Source organism: Tamandua tetradactyla, chromosome 12 (genome assembly GCF_023851605.1).
Source record: "Tamandua tetradactyla isolate mTamTet1 chromosome 12, mTamTet1.pri, whole genome shotgun sequence".
Classification (NCBI taxonomy): domain Eukaryota; kingdom Metazoa; phylum Chordata; class Mammalia; order Pilosa; family Myrmecophagidae; genus Tamandua; species Tamandua tetradactyla.
Genome location: NC_135338.1, coordinates 100,878,760 through 100,899,650, shown reverse-complemented (window position 1 = coordinate 100,899,650; position 20,891 = coordinate 100,878,760). Strand labels below are relative to the sequence as shown.

The following is a 20,891-nucleotide window of genomic DNA, read 5'->3' as shown; positions in this document are numbered from 1 at the left end:
TTCGCGCCTGATCACCGCGAAGAGGTAAGTGTCTTTGCTTTACTTGAGGGTTAAGGCCCGTGGGTACTCAGGCCACCCCGGGGGAGAGCTCGGTAGACGTCACCGAGCACGCTTGAAGCTAGTGCCGACTGCAAGCATGGGGCAGTCTGAAAGTTCACCTTTACTGTCTTCCCTGAAAACATTGTTAAAGCACAGGGGTATCTCAGTACGAAAAAGCTCCCTTCAGCGCTTTATAGATGATGTTTTCACCTTTGCCCCCTGGTTCATCACTACTGGGAGCCTTTCTCTGCCCTCTTGGATAAAGCTCGGCCGTGATATTGACCGAGCACGCAGGACGGGTCTGTGTCTGGACCCGATCCTGGTCCCTGTATGGGAAACTGTCCGCGCCTGCCTGGAGGCGGAGGCTGCTACAGGCCTAGGCCCGACCCTCGCCCTAGAACAGGCCCGAGATGCATTACGAGATGCCCGGTCTGCCTCGTCTACGGACGGTTCTTGCAGAGGCAGGCCGTCGGAGCCAGGCGCCTCATCAGACAGCTCGGACTCAGCATCAGAGGACAGTGAGGGCGTGGGGACAAATGAAAACCCGTTAATTGAGCTAGAAACCTGCCCACGACCTTCCGCCCCGCCCGCACCCGCGAGTGTGATGCGGGGGCCTTTGGGGGGAGGCCCTGGTGTTTCCGCCTTAGACCCCCGATACGGGCTCCCCCTAGTGGCCGACTCGGGTAACTGTCATGATTCTTTTTCACCCCCTCCAGAAGGTAACCCTGAATTTCCAGAGCGCTGGCAGGAGGAGGGACCACTTTGCCTACCTCCGCCGCCCGCGTATACAGCCCCACAGGGCCGCTCGTTAGCTCTTGGTAGGGGGAGATTCTTTTGGAGATGGAACCCTTTTAATGCGATAAGTGCTAATCAGCCAACAGGCATGTTTCCAGTCCTTATTAATCCTCCCGGTAATAACCAGTATGAGGCCTATGACTATAAAGTGTTAAAAGAATTAAGACAAGCTGTTCATCAGTATGGCCCGAATGCACCATTCACTCTAAATATGGTTGAGAACCTCTCGGCACTAAACCACACGCCCGCAGACATTTATCAGCTCGCTCGTGCTTGCTTGCCTCCAGGTCGGTACCTCGACTGGAAAGCGTGGTTTGAGGAATTAGCGGAAGAACAAGCGGCAAAGAATGCCGCAGGGAGGCGGGGTGGGTGGAATGCCGACATGCTACTAGGAAAAGGCACCCACGCCCACAATCAGACGGGGTATCCACAAGAAGTCTATGCTCAAGTCTTCCGCTGCTTTGTGGGAGCGTGGAAAAAGCTGACCGGGGAAGGGGAAGCTCAGGCCTCGCTTACCAGCATTCACCAAGGACCCACCGAACCATTTGTAGACTTTGTGGCAAAAATGCAGACCGCAGCAGAAAGAATCTTTTCTGACCCAGGGGTAGCAGAAACAGTTATCAAACAGATGATATTCGAACAGTGCAATAAAGAATGTAAAGTTATTCTTGCACAAAATCGAGGGAAGTCCCTGACAGATTGGGTTCGCCTCTGTAGAGATGCTGGTAGCCCTTTAACTAATGCAGGTCTTGCTGCCATGCTAGCTAGCTCTCTACATGTGGACACAGGAGACTCGGGGGGTCCTGTGGTAAGGCCTAAAACCTGTTTTGGATGTGGCAAACCAGGTCACTTTAAGAGGGAATGTCCCGGTAGAGCCCCTAATCAGCGGCAAAATGAACCCCGAGTCCAAAGCAAACTCTGTGGCCGCTGTAGAAAGGGACCCCATCGTGCGGAAGATTGTAGATCAGCCTTCAGCGCAGAAGGGGAGCGTCTCTCTGGAAGACCAGAACAGCCCTCAAAAAACGGGCGGAGGGGGCCCCCCAATACGGAGGGCCCCCGCCCTGCTCCTCTCCGCTCCGTGCGTCCCCCGGGTCCGCAGGATTGGACCTCTGTGCCACCTCCCGACTCGTATTAACCCCCTCCATGGGTGTTCAGCTAGTGAAAACTTCCTTTAAAGGGCCCTTACCCCAAGGGGCTGTTGGGTTAATATTAGGGAGAGCGTCCACGGCCCTAAAAGGACTAACAGTTATACCAGGCGTGGTAGACTCAGACTTCACCGGCTCCCCCCAAATCATGGTTCAGTCACAGCAAGGCACCTTAGTCATTGCAGAGGGCGATAAATTGGCACAACTCTTGCTCCTGCCTAGCTTACATGCTGCCTTTCCAAGCAAGCCCGACCTGAGGGGAGACAGAGGATTTGGATCATCTGGGGAAATCTTTGAAGGTTTACATATGTCCCTAGAGAACCGACCCATGTTGACACTCAAGGTGCAAGGCAGGCCCTTCCTGGGCCTGCTGGACACCGGAGCTGACCGATCTATTATACGGCAGCAAGACTGGCCCGCCTCTTGGTCGCTATGCAAAGCGGAAGAAATCCTCACAGGGATCGGGCAGTGCTCTGCTCCCATGATAAGTGCCTCCGCCCTTCACTGGGCAGATGACGAAGGACATCACGGCTCTTTTCAGCCTTTCGTGCTGGCTTTACCCGTTTCCCTATGGGGAAGAGACGTACTGACACAAATGGATCTTACCCTAACAACTAATTATTCCAAAACAGCCAAGGACCTTCTAAAAGGTATGGGATACGTCCCCGGAAAAGGATTGGGGGCCTCCCTGCAAGGACGCCCAGCGCCTGTACAGACCATACCCAATCCAGGCAGGCAGGGCCTGGGTTTTTCGCGGGGGCCACTGAGGGAAGATTCCCACCCACCCCAATAAAAATAACTTGGAAAACATTGACCCCTATTTGGGTGCCTCAGTGGCCCTTGCCGCAGGAAAAGCTCAATGCGCTACACGCGCTTATATCAGAACAGCTAAAAGAAGGTCATATCATTCCGTCCTCATCCCCTTGGAATACACCTGTATTTGTCATAAAGAAAAAATCAGGGAAATGGAGACTATTACATGATTTAAGAGCCATTAATAACTGTATGGAACCCCTAGGACCTGTTCAAACGGGGTTACCCTTGCTCTCCGCCTTACCGGAGCATTGGCCTGTCTTTATACTAGACCTTAAAGACTGTTTTTTCTCAATCCCACTTCACCCTGAAGACACCCCAAAGTTCGCCTTTACCATACCTTCCCTTAACCAGGAAGGGCCTAGCCAACGATTTGAATGGACAGTCCTGCCCCAGGGCATGACCAATAGCCCTACTATGTGTCAACTGTACGTTGCCGCACGGTTAACTGATACCCGGCGACGTTTCCCTCGAGTGAAAATCGTTCACTACATGGACGATCTTTTACTAACTTCTGCAGACTTACCCCTCCTTCAGGCAGCGCTGTCACATCTAGTGCTGACGCTCAGAAATACCAATCTCATGATTGCTCCTGAAAAAATTCAAATGGCTGATAATGCCACCTTCCTGGGAGCGAAGCTTTCGCCCACTCAAGTCTCCCCCCAAAAGGTGTCTCTTAGAACAGACACTCTTAAGACCCTAAATGACCTGCAAAAACTAATGGGGGATATCAATTGGGTTCGCCCATACTTAAAACTACCCAATGCCACACTGGCACCTTTATATGATTTGTTGAAAGGAGACCCAGATATAACCTCTCCCCGGCTTCTCACTCCCGAAGCACGGCGAGCACTAGCTAAAGTAGAGGAGGCACTCAGCACCGCTGTCATAAAAAGAATAAACCCCCATGAACCTTTTGAAGCCTGCCTGCTGCCCACAGAACTGCAGCCTACGGCAGTGCTGTGGCAACAAGGACCACTACTCTGGGTCCACCCCGGAATCTCCCCCAGAAAAAGTTTAGAACATTATCCCACAGCGGTTGCAGAATTGGCCTCAGAAGCCCTAAAAAGAGCAGTGCAACACTTTGGCCAACACCCTAAAAACCTCAGAGTGCCATACTCTTCCCGGCAACTCGAAACGCTTACTGGGTGCATAGACCAATGGGCTATTCTCAGGTGTACCTTTTTAGGAGATATTAACAACCAATACCCAAAAGATCCCATCTTGCAATTCATTACCCAGCACCCAATAATTTTTCCCAAAGTGACTTCACCCAAGCCACTAGTGAATGCCCTCACCGTATACACGGATGGTTCCAGCTCCGGTTCAGGAGCATACTGTGTAGAAGGGAGTACTCCCAGGACAGTATTTTTCAACCACAAAGACCTCAGTGGGTAGAATTACAAGTCATTATCACTGTCCTGAAAGAAATCACCGATCCTCTAAATATTGTATCAGACTCCCTTTACGTAGTGAATTCTGTAAATATTTTAGAAACGGTGGGCGTTATAAAGCATTCTTCCTCAGTAAGACCATTCTTCCTCAAACTTCAGGAAACCATATATTCCCGGCAATGCCCCTTCTTCATAACCCATATAAGAGCTCACTCAGGCCTGCCAGGTCCCATGGCGCAGGGAAATCGCCTAGTAGATAAGGCCACTCGGCAACCACATATTTTCCCAGTGCTAACACCATATCAACAAGCACAAGGATTTCATACTAAATATCATGTCAATGCAAGCACCTTAGCCAGACGGTTTCAAATACCGCGCGCAGCTGCCCGAGATATAGTTAGAGCCTGCAATAATTGTTCCGAGCAAAAGGCAGCCCCTTCACTGGGCATCAACCCCAAAGGTCTCATCCCAGGTGACATTTGGCAAATGGATGTCACTCACCATGCGGAATTTGGCAAAGTGAGATATTTACATGTATCTATAGATACATACTCCCAAATACTATTCGCCACGGCTGAGACCGGAGAAAAAGTTCACCAGGTTATTTCGCACTGCCTTGCCGCTTGGGCAGCATGGGGCAAGCCAAAATTGTTAAAAACAGACAATGGACCAGCTTACACCAGTCAAACCTTTCAAAGGTTCTGTGATACTATGGAGGTGCAATTAAAGCATGGCATCCCTTATAATCCTCAAGGACAGGGAATCATCGAAAGAGCACATAGGTCTCTTAAAGACCTGCTCAAAAAACAAAAAGGGGGAAAAAGCCATGGCCTATCCCCGAAGGCTCAACTGTCAGTGGCTTTATTTACATATAATTTTCTAAATGAAAACCCACTAGGGGTGACACCTGCCCTTCAACACACCACCTCAAGCCCACCGCATAGAGGTCTAGTCCGGTGGAAAGATATTCTGTCAGGACAATGGAAAGGCCCTGACCCGGTACTTAGTTGGGCCAGAGGCTCTGTTTGTGTTTTTCCCCAGGAACCTGGACGGCAACCGGTGTGGGTCCCAGAAAGACTGGTGAGGACCGTAGTCTCATCGGCAGTTGATAAGAACCCGGCAACCAACCCTCAACCTGAAACATCAAATGCGGTCCCCAACCCTGCTGGCAACCAACAAGATGACAGCAGCAGTCTTACAACCAACCAGACAAAGGATCGCTGCATGTCTCCACCATGATGGCACTGTCCGCCGACTCGAACGCTCATGTGCCTCCTCTTTCAGAAAATTGCCCATTTCGGTCACCCGAGGCGACGCTCTTATCCGCAAGGTTTGTTGCAAAGTCCCTGTCCTCCACCCGTGTATAGCAAGACGCCAGAGGCTGTTATTTTTGTGCGCCTGCGGTCTCGCCGGCGGAGCTGCGCCTGTAGTCCTGGCCAGACCGGGCCAAGCTCATGCCATTGCACAGAGGCTGCTGCAGCACGTTTTTGCTATCACCCTGGCTGTCACTCTCGAAATCCCCGCTCAACCCAGTTGTAAGGCGAAGCACTGCAGGGAGAGTTAAGTGGTTTCCAGTTCACCAGCTCTCCGGTCTCTATATGAGGTGAGCATTCTGGTCGGTGCCAGAGGGTCCGCTGTAAGATAGCGCGGCCCTAGTCCAGACTCCCCAAAGCACCAAAATACATGGTGGGCCACTTAAGCCCACGGGAGCACACTCATCAATGGAGGCACTGGGTATGAGAATACGGTCTAAGGACCAAACCGGTTATTAAAACAAAAAGGGGGAGATGTAGAGAGCCGCTTTCCGGGTCTTGGCCTAGTGGACACGCTGCAGCCTGCTCTAGAGTTCCCCCCGCCCATCGAGTGAGCCAAGATGGCGCCCGCATCCTGTTTCCGCCTTATACGTATACCCGACGTTCGGGCCAAGATGGCACCCGATCGTCACTTCCGCCCATGATGTACACGTCCGCCTCTCCTATCCACCTATCCCAGCCTTGTACGTGTAGCTCAGCCATTGGTAATCACCACACTATATCTAGGACCCCGGGCGGGAAGTCGGGGAGACAGCCCGCAGAGAGCCGTGCTTGACGGCCGCATAGAGGTTGTCCCCCGCAGGGAGTCTCCCCCCTGCGTGAGAAATGTAACAAGGTGTGTAAGCTTAGCTCCAGTAAAACTTGGCACTTACGACAAACCTGGAGGAGTGTGTCCGAGTCTTTTTCTTCAGCGTCTTCCCCCGCCGGCCGGGGACCAGAGACCAAGAGAAGAAGCTCCGGACAGGTAGGGTTTAACAAAAAAGTATGACTGCTGAATCATATTGATATTTCTTTTAGTCTTAAGTATCTTAGAGCAGCTAGAACTAAAAACCTAAAATTGTGGATTTGTAACCCATTCAAACTCTGAAATCTGTTGTGCAACTAATTATTGTGTTGGGCTTCGAAATTTATTGCTTTTTTGTATATATGTTATTTGTCACAAAAAGGAAAAAAAAATGATAAAAAAATATAGGGCAAGCCATGGTGGCTCAGTGACAGAGTTCTCTCCTGCCATGCCAGAGACCCAGGTTTGATTCCCAGTGCCTGCTCATATTAAATATATATATAATATTATATATATATTCCTTCTAGCCTCCAATGCTCTGGAGAAACTGGAAGGAAAAATCTGAGAGGATGGTATGGTAGCACATGACAAACTCTGGGATCTGTCCTATAACTACTTGTTGAAGAGTGCTTTGAAAACTATTGCTTTTTTCTTTTTTTTTTTGCTTTGTATATTAGTTATATTATACAATAAAAAAAGTTTTTTAAAAAAAACATTCATCAACAAAGAGGTGAGAAGATGTAACAGAAACACACTGTGAGCTGGAGAGCAGATGGAGAAGCGCTGGTTAGTTCACAGTCTGAAGAAATCGGAACTCTAAGCTGGTGGCTCGGAAGTTCCAAAGCAGATGAGTCACCTTGTAGGACCCATGAGAGGGCCAGACACAAGGACCTTCTGAAATGGGAGCAGAGCTCAGGCTCAAAGGGGAGGACTCGTTGAAATTGGAGTTCTCTACTTTAACAACAGTATATCTGGGTGTGGACTTAGTTCTATTTTTCCTGCTTGGGATTTGTTGTGATACCAGATTCTGAGGCTTCATGTTTTTCATCAATTCTGAATATTTCTCAGTCATTATCTCTGAATATTTCCTTTGTTATTCTTCTCTAATTCCATTTACATAATTGTTATACTTTCTCAATGTCTTCTGAGTCTCAACGCTTCTGCATATTTTACATATCTTATTTACTTTCTGTGGTTTATTCTGTGCAATTTCATTAATTTTATCTTTTTGCTAACTGATTTTCTCTTTACCTGTTTATCCCAGCTTACAGCTATTAGATTTCAACTATCTTTCATTTCTAAATCCAGTATTTACATTGGACCATATGAAATCCGCAATACTGACTATTTTTTACTATAATGGGAGGGGTCATATGTCTTGATACTCGGAAGAAAACCTTCCAGGTGTCTGAGGGTTTACTGTTCCCAGCTGTCTGACTTGGCTAAAGCTTTGTTTTGGTTTAGTAAGCTGATGAAATGCGATATACCAGAAATGGATTAGCTTTTACAGTGGGGATTTAGTAACTTACAATTTACAAAGTTACTAGGCCATGGAAAATGTCCAAGTTAAGGCATCAATAGGACACTGCTCTGAAGACTGGTTACCACAAGCTTGGGCTCCTCTGTCAGACAGCAAGGCACATGTGACATCGGTTGGTCCTCCTTTTCCAGTTTTTGTGGTTTTCAGCTTCTGGCTTCAGTGACTTCCGCTCAGCTTCTCCAGGACTTTTCCCTTAAACTTGTCTGCCTGTCAACTCTTAGCATCTTTGTGGCTTCCATCCTCTTGTAAAGCCCTCCAGTAAGAGGCCGAGACCACCTTGAACGAGGTGGGTCACACGTCAGTTGAAACAACCTCCAGGAGGTCTACACCCGCAGGAAGGGATTAAAAGAACATGATTCTGGGGTTCATACAGACTCCAACCACCACAGCTGCTACAACAAATACCACAGACTTGTGAGTTTGCACGACAGGAAGTTCTGGAAGCTAGAACTTCAAGGTGCTGTCAGGCTGTGCTTTCTCGGAGGTCTGCAGTGTCCCGTCAGGGCCTGCTGCCCGCTGACCTCTGCCGCCACCGCCCAGCCATCGCCCTCAGGGCCCTGCTGAGGCTGCAGCCCCCACCGTGTGCCAGGACCTCCACTCTGTGGTCTCCAACCACTGTGGTTTAAGGGCCTCCTGATTCAGTTTGGCCTCGGCATCTCCCAAGTTCCTAAATATGAGGAGTTCCATCCACAGAGCCGCGGGCTAAGACCTGAAAATGTCTTTGTGGGGATGTAACTCAATCTACCATACTAGCTTAGGTTTTAAATTTCTTTTTAATACATTTAAATGTTTAAACAATCTCTTAAGTACTCTTTACCTGGTAATTCCAATATCTGATGCTCTGGGAATCTGATTTTTTTATTGGTTTTCAAACTGACTTACACGCATTGTTTCTTTGGGGATTTTACATTTTTTTTATTACAAGCTCATGCTCATTGGGTCTTTGTGGGAATTTTAAGGCTTTGGTAAAGAATACATCCCTTCACATAGGATTGGCACTAACTTCTGTCAAGACCAATGTGAATTAATTTTTCAGAGGACGAAACTGGAGTGAATTAAACCCTGCTGCTAGATGAAGTGCCAATGTTTGGTTTTTCCATCTCTGGGGTCTTTTATTACCTCCACCCAGAGGCAGAGGCTCTGACAATCTTCCTTACCACAGCTATTTTGGGGGGATGGTGCAGTACTTTGCACATCTGGCTTCAGTCGGGGCCCTTCATTCCACTGCTCACCTGCTGCAGGTACAAGGACTCTTCTGTGGCCAGGCAAAAGCTGTGACGGCCACAAGCTGTGGTCCATGGAGCCTGGCCACACTCCCACGGGGGGGCCCTGACACTGGGTGCCCACTCTGAACCCGGGCTTCAGTATGGCTTTGGTTTCTGAGGAGTTCCCTTTATTTTCTTACAAGTTTAGTTTGCATTTCAAAGTGACATTTTATACATTTTACCTGGTATTTTAGGAGTTTTTTTTTTTTTTTTTTTTTTTTAGCAGAAGAGCATCAGGATATTTAGTTCATCATATTGCTGGAGACAGAAGTCTCTATTTGTGCGCTTGAAATAACAGTTTGGCCGGGTTGATAACACTTTTTCCCTCAGTACTCTGAAATGCTGCTCCCTATCGTATGGAATCTCCAGCTGTTGCTAAGTAGTCTGCTGTTAATCTGTCTTTCTTGTCATCCTTGATAGTCTATATTTCTACTACTAAGCATATGAGTGGGGATTTTTTTTCAATTATATCTTAGTACAAGAAAAGAATTTTTAAAAAGTTTTTGTAAAATGGTTATTTCATATCTTACTTTTCTGCCATTATTGTCTTTTCAGTTTATGGAACTCTGATCAGATGCATGTTGGAAATTTTCAACTTAACCTCCACATTTCATAACTTTGTTCCCTTCTGCCTACACCCTGAGTGGCCTGTGTTTTGACCCAGGTGGCTTCGTCAACGCTGACTTTAGTCACCAATTCCCTCTCCCACTGGCTACAGTCCACACTTTTATTTCCCTAACATTTTTCATTTCTAGGTTTTCTAATTGACTGTTTTAATACCTATTCTTATCACATTTCTGTCAAATCTGTTTTATATATTCTAGTTCTTTATATGGATAGTATTTATTAATTTATCTCTCCATATATCCTAATAGCACTTCTTAAGTTCCATATTTATTGTAGTATTTATGCATTTCTTAACCACTTAATATGTGAAGTTATGTTACCATTATTATTATTACATTCCTTTTTTTTCTTTTTTGAAAAATAACATAAACACAAAAAAGAGGACATTTTAAAGCACATCGCAACAATCAGTTGTAGAACAGATTTCACAGTTTGGTATGTGTGCTGGTTTGAAAGGATTTGTGCACCCTAGAAAACCATGCTTAGCCCTCATCCAACCTTGTGGGTTTCTCCTAAGCCCTAGTCAGCACTGCTTGCTGGGAACTTGGTGAGATGATCCCCACTGAATGGGACCCCACCCATTCCAGGTGGGCCTTGATTACTTCACTAGAATCCTTTAAAAGAGGAAGCGTTTTGGAAAAGTCTTGAGATTCTGAGAGTGGACCATGACAACAGAATGACGGGGTAGCCACAGGAAGGACGAGAGGACCACAGAGTCCACCGGCCAGCGCCTTCGGAGATGAAGAAGGAAACCCCCTGGGAGCTTCATGAAGCAAAAGCCCTGGAGAGGAAGCCAGCAGACGCCGCCACGTTCACCATGTGCCTTTCCAGCTGAGAAAGAAACCCTGCCTTAATGTGGACATTTGTATAGACTTGCTTTAATAGGACATTTTCCCAGCCTTAGAACCATAAACTAGCAACTTATTAAATTCCCATTTTTAAAAGCCATTCCATTTCGGGTGTATTGCATTCTGGGAGCTTGCAAACTAGAACAGTATGGGTTACAATTCCACTATTTTAGCTTGTTACTTCCAGCTCTAAGATACTGGAGACTAAAAATAATATCAAAATAATGATTAAGCAATCATACTCATTTGTTAAACTCTACGTTCTCTGTATAACTCCACCATCACCTTTCATCTTTCTCCCACTCTTTAGGGGCATTTGGGCTATGGTCATTCTAGCTTTTTCATGCTAGAAGGGGCTGCCAATAATATGGACAGGGGAATGGAACTTTGCTGATGTTCTGGAAAGGCTGGCCCCTCTGCATTTCAGGACTTACCTGGTCCATGAACCCATTAGAAGGTTGTAGTTTCCGGAAAGTCACCCTAGTGCATGGAACCGTTTCTTATGTATTGCCCTAGGTGTTCTTTAGGGTTGGCTGAGATGGTTTTGGTTGGGGTTTGGCAAGTTATGGTAGGTAGCAATGTCCAACTGAAGCTTGCGTAACAGTGACCTCCAGAGAAGCCTCTTGATAATAATACTTATTTTCAAGTATTTTTAGATTACCCTTGTATTTTAGTTTCATCTGGAGAGAATTCATCCTTCAATTGTTGAAATTGTTAACTTTCTTCATGGATTTTAGATTTTTTCATGTGCTTTAGAATTTCACTTTGCATGCTCAGTTTGAAGGGGGATTTCTCTCTCTACCTCCCCTTACCCTGTTCTTTCTACCCTTGACCTTCCTGTCTACAGTTCTGTGTTTGCCTGATCCAACCCCAAGGCCCCCAGCTAGACCAGGTTTTCTAAGGACACTGCAGCACAGAAGCCCGTGAAAACGCTGGGGACCCAACCACTAAGCCAGCAAGTAGCGTGGCGCTGAGTCTGCACACGAGACCCTGTTTGGGTTCGTCCTGCACCTCGCTAAGCAGCTGCACATAAGCAGTGATTTCAGGTTGTGATCAGCAGCCACTTTATTTCTGTTTCCCTTCACAAAGCAGCACTGAAACTTTGAATCAAAAGGAAGACCCTCCTTCCCTACTGCCCGTGGGAACTGAACTCCCACTTACACTGGCTCAACCCCAGGCCCCAGTATCCCCCCATCACACGGTGCCCCTTCCTGCTGCAGGAGGCCATGTCCACGCCTGTGCCCTGGGCATGCTGTTATAATTATCCTTTTCTATACCAGATTCATCACTAACCTTTATGTGGAGCAGAAGTAAAATTATAACACCATTTTGATTAGCTGTGTGTTAATTAATACTGATTATAGCTAAATTTCCTGTGCCTTTGGATGTGAGGGAAATCACCAAGAGTAGATACAGAGGTCATATTCTGGTGACAATCAGATTACATGGCTATTTAGAAGGTGTGTGTCTCACTATTAAACTATTCAGCTTAAATACGTAGGTAACTTGGAATGACTTCTGGATGGCCATGTTTTGAGAAAGTCGATAGCAAGAAGAATCAATTGGAGGAACAAGGGACTAGAGATGGAACTATTTTTACTCAAGAAAGGGGTAACAATTTCTTATTAACGACAATGGACTAAATATAGGTTCTTGTGCATGTCAATAACCAGGTAACAAGTTGAGCTAGAAACACATCCCTCTTGTCTCTTGCTTCCCCCACTGCTCTCCCAGCAATGTTGAATCCTGCCCGAGAAAAAGCTCTCCTCAGACCGAGGGGCCCTTATGTAACCCTGCGTATTTCTACACGCTGCTGGCTCTCTCCTGGAAAAAGCAAACTCCGTAAATAGAAGACACTCAGGAGTTATAGGCTAGACCAGAGGGAGTGACTCAAAAGAGCAAATAAACATACAACACCCTACCTTGGAGAGTCCAGGCTCATCATCAAACGCATCTGCCTTTGGGTAAATAAAGACCCACTGAGTGCTCAGCCTAAGCTCAGTGGTAGATTTTACCCCGGGGTGATATTTTACTGCTATTGCCCTTGGAGTCAGTAAATATTTGTATGGAAAATATTACGCAACACACTTTTCCTGTTATTCCTACACCACTGGTTTCTAGAACTTAAAACATTTTTGTAAACTTACCTTTATTTTGGCATCAAACCTTTGTCTCTGCTGTTTTTTTTCCAATATAATGCTCAAACTTTGAAAGGTTTATTAAATTTGCAACTTTGAAATGAGAACTCATGTTTCTCTTCACATCAAAACAGACTCTTAATTTTGCTAAGTGGGCCAAGACAGATCATCTGCTCTACTATTCCGAGCTTGGCAGAGACTGCCAAGGAAGGATGCACAGGGACACTGGCTGAGGTACGGGGATGGGGGAGGGGATACTGCACACAAATGCTGTCTGAATGGATCCGCACTCACTCTGCAGCAGCATTAAGAACCAGTTTCCAGACTTCTCTGTTAAATCTTGCTCCGACTTAGTGAACATAAGAAGAGGAGCGCTGCCGATTACACTCAACCCTGCCTTGCCTTCCTGGGCAGGTCAACCAAACACCGAGCATTTCAAATCACTCAGGAGTGGACATGAGGATAAGGGCAGAAGGGCTCTGCGTAGTTCTGAGGATGTAAGTGAAAAACGCAACTTGAAAGCAGACTCAAAAATGAAAGCTTGGAGCTCAGTGAGACCTTGTTCAACATTTTCCTTATTATCCAGATAAAGGAACTAGGCTTAGAGAGCTAAGGGCCTGTAGTGCCTCCAAAGGGGCAGAACTGGGGTTCGACCCCACGTCTCCTGACCCACGCCAAGATCTCTCCTATTAAGCTGTCTGTCCACCAGGCACCTACGTCATCTTCTGCTGGACTTCCCTACACCAGTGAGGAGTGAGTCAGTGGCTACTTTATGGAGGAGAATTACTTTCTCACGGCTGGGAAGGGCTCCGGGTGGAGGGCACTATAGGCACCCCAAGGGCGTGAGCCACAGCGAACTCAGTGTGGTCACTAAGCAAGCTCCTCAGGTGTGTGTGTGCGCGTGCGTGCGCGCGTGTGTGTGCATGTGTGTGCATGCACGCATGTGTGTGCATATGTGTGTGCGTGTGCACGTGTGCGTGCATGTGTGTGCGCGTGCTGAAGGAGGTGTGACGGGAGGTGCTCTTGGAGAGCTCGGCCCAGGGACACAAGGGGCTTTGACTGCCAAAGTAAGGAACGTGGGTTTTAATCCACAGGTAAAAGGAAAGCACTGAAGTGGTTTCCGTGGGGCACCCCGTGGTGACCATGCAGATTAGAAAGCCCCTTCCTGTAATTCAGTGTGGACGTGGTGGGGGGCCAACACAAGGCAGGGGGTCCTCTAGAAACTGCTGAAAGGGCTCGGGAAAACCTGAGTTATGACAATGGCGGGCGGGAATGGATAGGGCAGATATGCTAAATGCGGAGAAGTAAACTGTCAAGAATGTCAGGTCCATATTACTGGAGGAAAACTAAAAACAAAAAAGGCACTTTATGTGAGTCTTCTTTAAAAAGGGACCAAAGTTTCATAAAAAATGATGGGGAAAATGTTTAATTTGGACTAATTCTTGACAAAAAAATTTTAACAAATAGGAAATCAAGCTGTTTATCAGATACTGTTCAGAATTTAGGTTGCAATTTCAACTGTGTGTACTAATTCTAAGAATGGACAGAGAATGAATTGTGAACTGTTTCGCAGTTTAGCATGTTTTTTCTGAAAAAAATAACATGATGACATATTATGACAGCCTTCAAGATCATAAAAAGGTTATTTTTGTGAAAAAGCAAAATGGAGTTTCACCCGTGTTCACAGGGCCTGCCACCCCGTGGCCCCTCTCAGCTGCACACCTGCCCTGTGTCACCCGTCCCCATCTGCTCAGCTGCACACCCGCCCCGTGTCGCCCGTCCCCATCTGCTCAGCTGCACACCCGCCCCGTGTCGCCCGTCCCCATCTGCTCAGCTGCACACCCGCCCCGTGTCGCCCGTCCCCATCTGCTCAGCTGCACACCCGCCCCGTGTCGCCCGTCCCCATCTGCTCAGCTGCACACCCGCCCCGTGTCGCCCGTCCCCATCTGCTCAGCTGCACACCCGTCCCGTGTCGCCCGTCCCCATCTGCTCAGCTGCACACCCGTCCCGTGTCACCCGTCCTCATCTGCTCAGCTGCCACCTGTTCGACTGCTGCTCACATCCTCCCTTGTCGTTGTTTCTCATCAGAGGCAGAAGACAGAACTCTGTGAAGATTGGCTCCATGTTACTCTGGAATGATATTTAAATCCAGAAATAACATATCCCCCCCACCCCAATTCTGGCAGCATCCCCTTCCTCTCACTCTCCGTTTACGACTACAAGAATGTCATGCTCCGCCCAGTCACAGCCACCATCTGAAGCGTGTGTGATCCACACCATTTCTTACATAGCCCCCGAGGCAGCTGTGGGTGCAGGGGCCGGCCGGCGGTGGGGTGGCGCACACCCTGGGACCTGCTGCCCCTCTCCCCAATCCCAGGGCCAAGGCTGGCCCAGGAGACCGCCAGCGAGAGGTGTGGGACCCGGCGCTGCCTCGTGCTGCGCCCAATGGGCAAATCAAACCACCCACTGCCTAAAACTCAGTTCTCATGGGACACGAGAGCACTTGCTCGTTGTCCATCCCTTACCACCTCGCTGAAAGCGTTTTAGGGCTTCGTAAGAACAGTATCAGCTACTTTTCACCAGGGAGTACTTGCAACACTGGTGTGCAAGTTTTACAGCAGAAAACACTGGATTTAGATGAGATATAAGTAATTAGCGAGTCCTCTCTCCTGTTTAAAAATTAGCACACAGAAGAACTACATGATTGTGGAATCCTAAGACACCTCTGTAAAACCCGAGAGCACAGGGGAGCACAGTTTGTAGATCAGTTTCTAAGGATGCTCTGAGAAGTTCTGGAAAAAAGCACAGAGATGTGGTGATATTCGCGGTTACAAACACAGAAGCTGATTCGATTATTTCGATGCAATGTTTCTGGCATCACATACACAGCAGGAAGGAAATGAATAACTGAGAAAAACTATTTGCAGATTCACAGGGGACACTGAAGCTGAAAGGGTGGTCCTCACAGCTCCTCCTGCCGTTGCCACCTTGCTCCCAGCTCAGGGCTCTGAGCTCCCTTTCAGATGGTGAGTCTCATTCCTCACCCCCTTACTCAGGCCACCCAGACACCCACTGGTTCTCTGGGTCAAGTCCAGGTGCTACCATAGCCTGAGGGCCTGGGCACTCTGGGCCCTGCCAAACCTGTTCTCATCTCAGCAAACCCTCGTTTCCTCTCAGCCCAGCTCCTCCCACACAGCACAGCCACCTCTCTTTCCTCAGGCCTCTGCACGTCCCCTCTCTTTCCTCAGGCCTCTGCACGTCCCCTCTGCACACAACGCCACTCTTCTCTGCACCTCTCCAGCCATTTCCTACGTGGCTTTTAGCATTCCCTCCTTCCCCCCTGCCTCCTTTGCTCCTTCCCTCCTTTGCTGCCTCCTTTCCCTCCTTCCCTCTCTCCCACCCTCCCTTCTTCCCTCTCTCCTCCTCCTCCCTCCGTCCCTCCCAGAGGCCCGCCCTGCCCCCCTCCCGCCCCTGCCCCTCTTCTACCCAGTCTGTATTAGGGCCTCACACTACTCTTGCTCTTGGACCTTGTTTTATTTTGCTCTACAGCAAGCACTAGACACTTTAAAAACAGTTTATTTAACATCTGCCTCCCACCCCATCCCAAAACTAAGTTAAAGAAAAACAGTTCACAAAACAACATGGCACACAATTCCAATTTCATGGGCAAATGTTTCGAGATAAAGCTTTCTCCCTCCCTGTGCTTCCCCTCCTCCCCTGCCCCCAAGCAAACAGGGGGGTCACCCATCTTCATCGCTTCGGGGAGAGGAAAAGAGAAACTCAGGCATTTCCAAAAATATCTAATTCAGTGGTCCCGATGTGAGAATGAAAAAAAAAAAACCCAGAAACCCAGAAGCCTTGAGTGCCTAAGCTGTATGCACTCAGCACAGCTGCCGTTTCTCTGAGGAATGAAGTGTCCTAAGAGGTGCACGCTGGGGCCCGACCCCCATGTATGTGATGCTCTCAGGGCATCTGGACACACGTAACAAGGTGGGCACCGACCTCCAGTGGGGCCAACCTCCGAACACCCCCTCCCCGCACCTTCTCCTCTGCAATCCACAGCCCGTGAGGATCCCTGCGAAGTGCGGTGACCTGGGGACGGGGAGGGCGGGAAGGAAGCAGGTCTCAGGATGCCCCTTCCAGGCCTTGCCCACCGAAGTAACCCTGAAGGCTTGCACATCCCCGTCTCAGCCAGCACGGTGAAACTGCTCTACCACAAGCCAAGAAGTTCCAGGCATTTCCTTCGGCTACAACTCAAGCCAGAAATATGGTTATGGATACAGACAGCATGCCCACAGTGTTCTTGGTGTGGTTTACCAAGGACGAGGCACGCGCTGGCACCCGTCTCCTTCTCAGCCGGGGCGGCCGGGGAACGGGTCTCCCAAGGGAAGGCAGCCAAGCTGGGTGACTTCTCAGGACGTGCAGAACTTGGTTTCTAGGGTGGCCTGACTTCTTTGATTCCTGCCCTCACCACCCTCATACCATTCTGCATCAGCGCCAACAAATTTCATGGAGACAAAATCAGAAGGGTCAAGAGAATTCCAGAAGCCCAATTTATTTCTTGAATAAACATAAAATGCTATTTATATTCACTCCAGTATGACGGAGGGCCACTCAAAAAAACTTCCTTGAGTTCTCGGAACCAAAAAACTTGCCTTCAGCAAATAAAGACACCTCATTAAACGGGCAATATACTTACAAAGAAGAAGGAAGAGACTCTGGCAGAGAGATGGCAGGTGACCAGGAGCTGGCTCTCATCTTGGCCGATGATTCTTATCACAGAAGAGTGTCATGATAATAAAGGTAATGGAGTGAGGAAGGAAAGGATGTAGGACGCAAAGGACGTGTGTGAGAAACTAGGGACCACACCCATCAGGTACAAAGGAACACGGGAAAACTGACCCTTCTAACGAAATTCCCCAGGACTGGATAGGGACTTACGCAAATAAGCAGATTAACTTTCAAGGTCAGACTTTTAGACCAAGAAGACCAAACACAGGAAACACTCGCCCCTTCTCTGGGGCCTGGAGCAGTGCGCCTACAGCCTGACACCCAACGCAAAGTCGACGGAAAGGGTAATAACACATTCATGTGAGCACCAGGTAACGACAAACTGGGGCTCATTCAGCCATTCAACAAACACTGAGCACTAACTGTGCACTAGCGCTAAACTCTAACTCGGATCCTGAGCTCTCCGGTGGGACATTGGGGAAGAAGTGGCCTTGGGGAGAAGGAAAGAGGAAGAAGCCATAAGCCAGGCTGACCTCATGGTTCTGCCAGCAGAAAGCCAGTCTATGTTCATCTGTGCTTGATCAGCAAAGAGCAAGACAAAGAGGGTGCTTGGTCAACGCGGCAGCGTTTGCGCCTGCAAGCGGCAATGTGGCTGGAGCATAACTGGAGCAGAGAAGAGCGCTCAGAAGCAGGCTCAGGTGGTCCACCTCACAGGTCTCCATGCACACGTGCATTTCTACGCAGGGGGGCATGTCAGCCCAGGTACCCCGCGTCCCGGCGCACACGACGCTGCCTACCTGGGCGGACAGGGCTCCGTGTTGCAGGCCCGGCTCATGGCTGGGGGGCGGTGGGCCGCGTCGCACAACGTGTCATTGACCGTCCTCCGGGTCTGAGCGTGCAAGCACACTGCTATGGCTTCTTGAAGGCCTGGGAGTTGGAAATGAGAAAAATGCAAATGAGGCCAAGTAACTGACAGTGGGGTAAAAGACACTGGGATCTTGCGTCTTCCCACGTGTGGGCCCCTGCCCTCTCAGCTACACCGCAGCTGCCTCAGGGTCCACCCGGGGCCACACGACTCCATTCTTTCCAAAGTCGCCCCGTCTCTGATACTTCCGCACTCACCTTTCAAACTCACACCTCTTTCCCTCCCCTCAAATCTACTCTCCGCTGACATCATGGAGCACCCACCACTGCCCCCCCATTCTCAGGCTGACTTGCTTTCCAAATGTACTCAGAGCTAGGGTTCCTCCAAACGAACCACCAAAGTACTCCTTCCAAACACATACAAAGGTTCTGCTAGGAGGAGTTTTCAAATCAGCTGCTAAAGAATAACACTTTATATCATTGCAGATGCTCTAAATTTGGTATACAGCCTTCATTAAAATTTACATTACGGTTTTGAGTTCCTCTTTACTATTACTATAATTAATATTTCTATGGCTAGAAAAAACAACAGTGACGCCACAGATGTCTTTAAAATCTGCCACTAAGCCCATAATCACCCTGTGAGGTCAAAAGAAGGCATCATGATCTCTATTTCATTAACCTGGTAATAAGGAAACTGAGGTCTAGAGAGGAATTAAGACAGTTAAAAAGTAGTAGGACCAAAATCAGAGATTAGATTTCCCGACTCCTAATTCAGTGGTCCAACTACCCAGCTTGCACAAGCACAGTTTACTCCTTGTTTCAACACGTGCTTTCTCAGTGATGGTTTCCTCTGAGGTCCCCAAAGCATATGCTTTTTAATCACTATTTTCTGTCTCTTGAGACAAGAAGAATTATTGGCAGATCAGACCGAAGAAAATATAAATCAAGTTTCGATTGAAAAATGAAATAAAAACTGTTAATAGCAACTGACTCTGTTATTTGAAATATGCAAATGTATTCAGTTACGTGCAAGAATGTACATTCTATTATGTTGGAATGTTGTGGTTCTTTTCCTAAGTGCCATGTTTCAACTCAACCATTTCACACTATTTTACAGAATGCAGTACTGGCCAAAAATACATAAAATATATATTTGTCATGTTTAGTTCTTTCCACTAAGTTTTCTCCTGCTGCCTTCAGTTGTAGCTTTATGTACCCCACCATAGCAGGATACAGTCTTAAATATACATTCATCTTCCGTGAACACTTTATAAACTCTGGCTAACCTGAGAAATAAGGACATACGGCTACAACTCAACTCTGGCTCTCATTAGCAAATGTCAGAACTTCCTTTGCGGTCTTATATGAGCAAAGATGTCATTTCCTGGTTTGTTCATTTATTTATATCTGAGAAAAATCCAGTTATCTTGCACATATATTTCAATTTGTCATCAAAATTATGTAGAAAGCATGCTCAGAGACAATTCTGAGACATATTCTAGAGACTGAGTGTGTGCCTCTTAAAGCACAGGAGCAATTTCACTTTAACCACTTTGGGCAGAGTTCTACAAAACTGTGGCTGTAACACAGTTCTGTCTTAAATAAAATCTATTAAAAAGAATTTAAAGTTTAATAGATGACTCAGGGTAACTATTGCTAGACTGTATTTTCCAAAGATTGCGTCAACAATATCTCCCCTCTCGTGGGCTGGGCTAAAAAATGTGTCTTTCATAAAACTTCTCCTTTCAAGGGGTTTGATCAAAACTTTATCTTTAAAATAAAGTAAAAATTATAAAAATGTTTTTACTTCATCTTATGTTAAGCAAAATGTAGGTAATAATTGCAGCTCTGCATTTAGAAATAAAATGTTGGCTTTTCAGTGTAAGTTTTCTAACAAATTCCTTTGGTCATATGAGGCAATATCTTTCACTTCACATTTGACTTCTGCAGTGTAATCATAAAGAATGTCATTTTTTTTCTGTAAAGAAATAAAAAATTCAAAGCCTTCATCAATGAGCAGACTAATAATTAAGTGTGAAATCACAGACTCTAAGAGGGAAAGAGCCAAGCCAAGAGTCTCTTCCTTATCCCTTTGGTGTAGGATGGTCTGGGATGGGCTGCTGCCACTCGCCCCCAGGAATCATGACTAATTCCACATGACAGATGACCCCCCCACCCCCACACGGCACACACCACAGGGTTGAGAAAGACCAAGTACAATGGGCGAAATTTATAGTTAGAGCCTCTAAGGTGAAATCCTGTATTTAACAGATCAAACTGTAAAATAAATACAGGCTAAATTATTTGAATTACAAAAGAATGTTAAATTAATGGCCAAATAACCATTGGCTTTAGAACTAGATATATTCTTTTTTTAAAAAGGCACTCAAGGCTCATTAACAAAAATTGATCCTAGCTGCAAAAAGTCTGAAATTTTGCGGGTTAACAGTCTCTGCATATTGTAGTCTCTACTACAGTCTATAACATAATCCAACCATAAACAAATAATGATTGAACCTCAAAGATCCAACCATTAGAATTTATTTAAAGTCATTTTCCTAAAAACACCTCAAAGAATAAGTATTTGTGGCA

General features: G+C 47.2%; 1 protein-coding gene across 2 annotated transcripts in view; it reads right to left on the bottom strand.

The window, feature by feature from the left end:
* The window catches only part of ADAMTSL3 (ADAMTS like 3), a 355,553-nt gene that overhangs the window by 63,750 nt on the left and 270,912 nt on the right, over nt 1–20,891 (bottom strand). For both annotated transcript variants that reach the window (XM_077124346.1, XM_077124347.1), the window contains exon 17: nt 18,230–18,359. In XM_077124346.1, the coding sequence (XP_076980461.1) occupies nt 18,230–18,359 (130 nt within the window). The remainder of the gene's footprint in view (nt 1–18,229; nt 18,360–20,891) is intronic.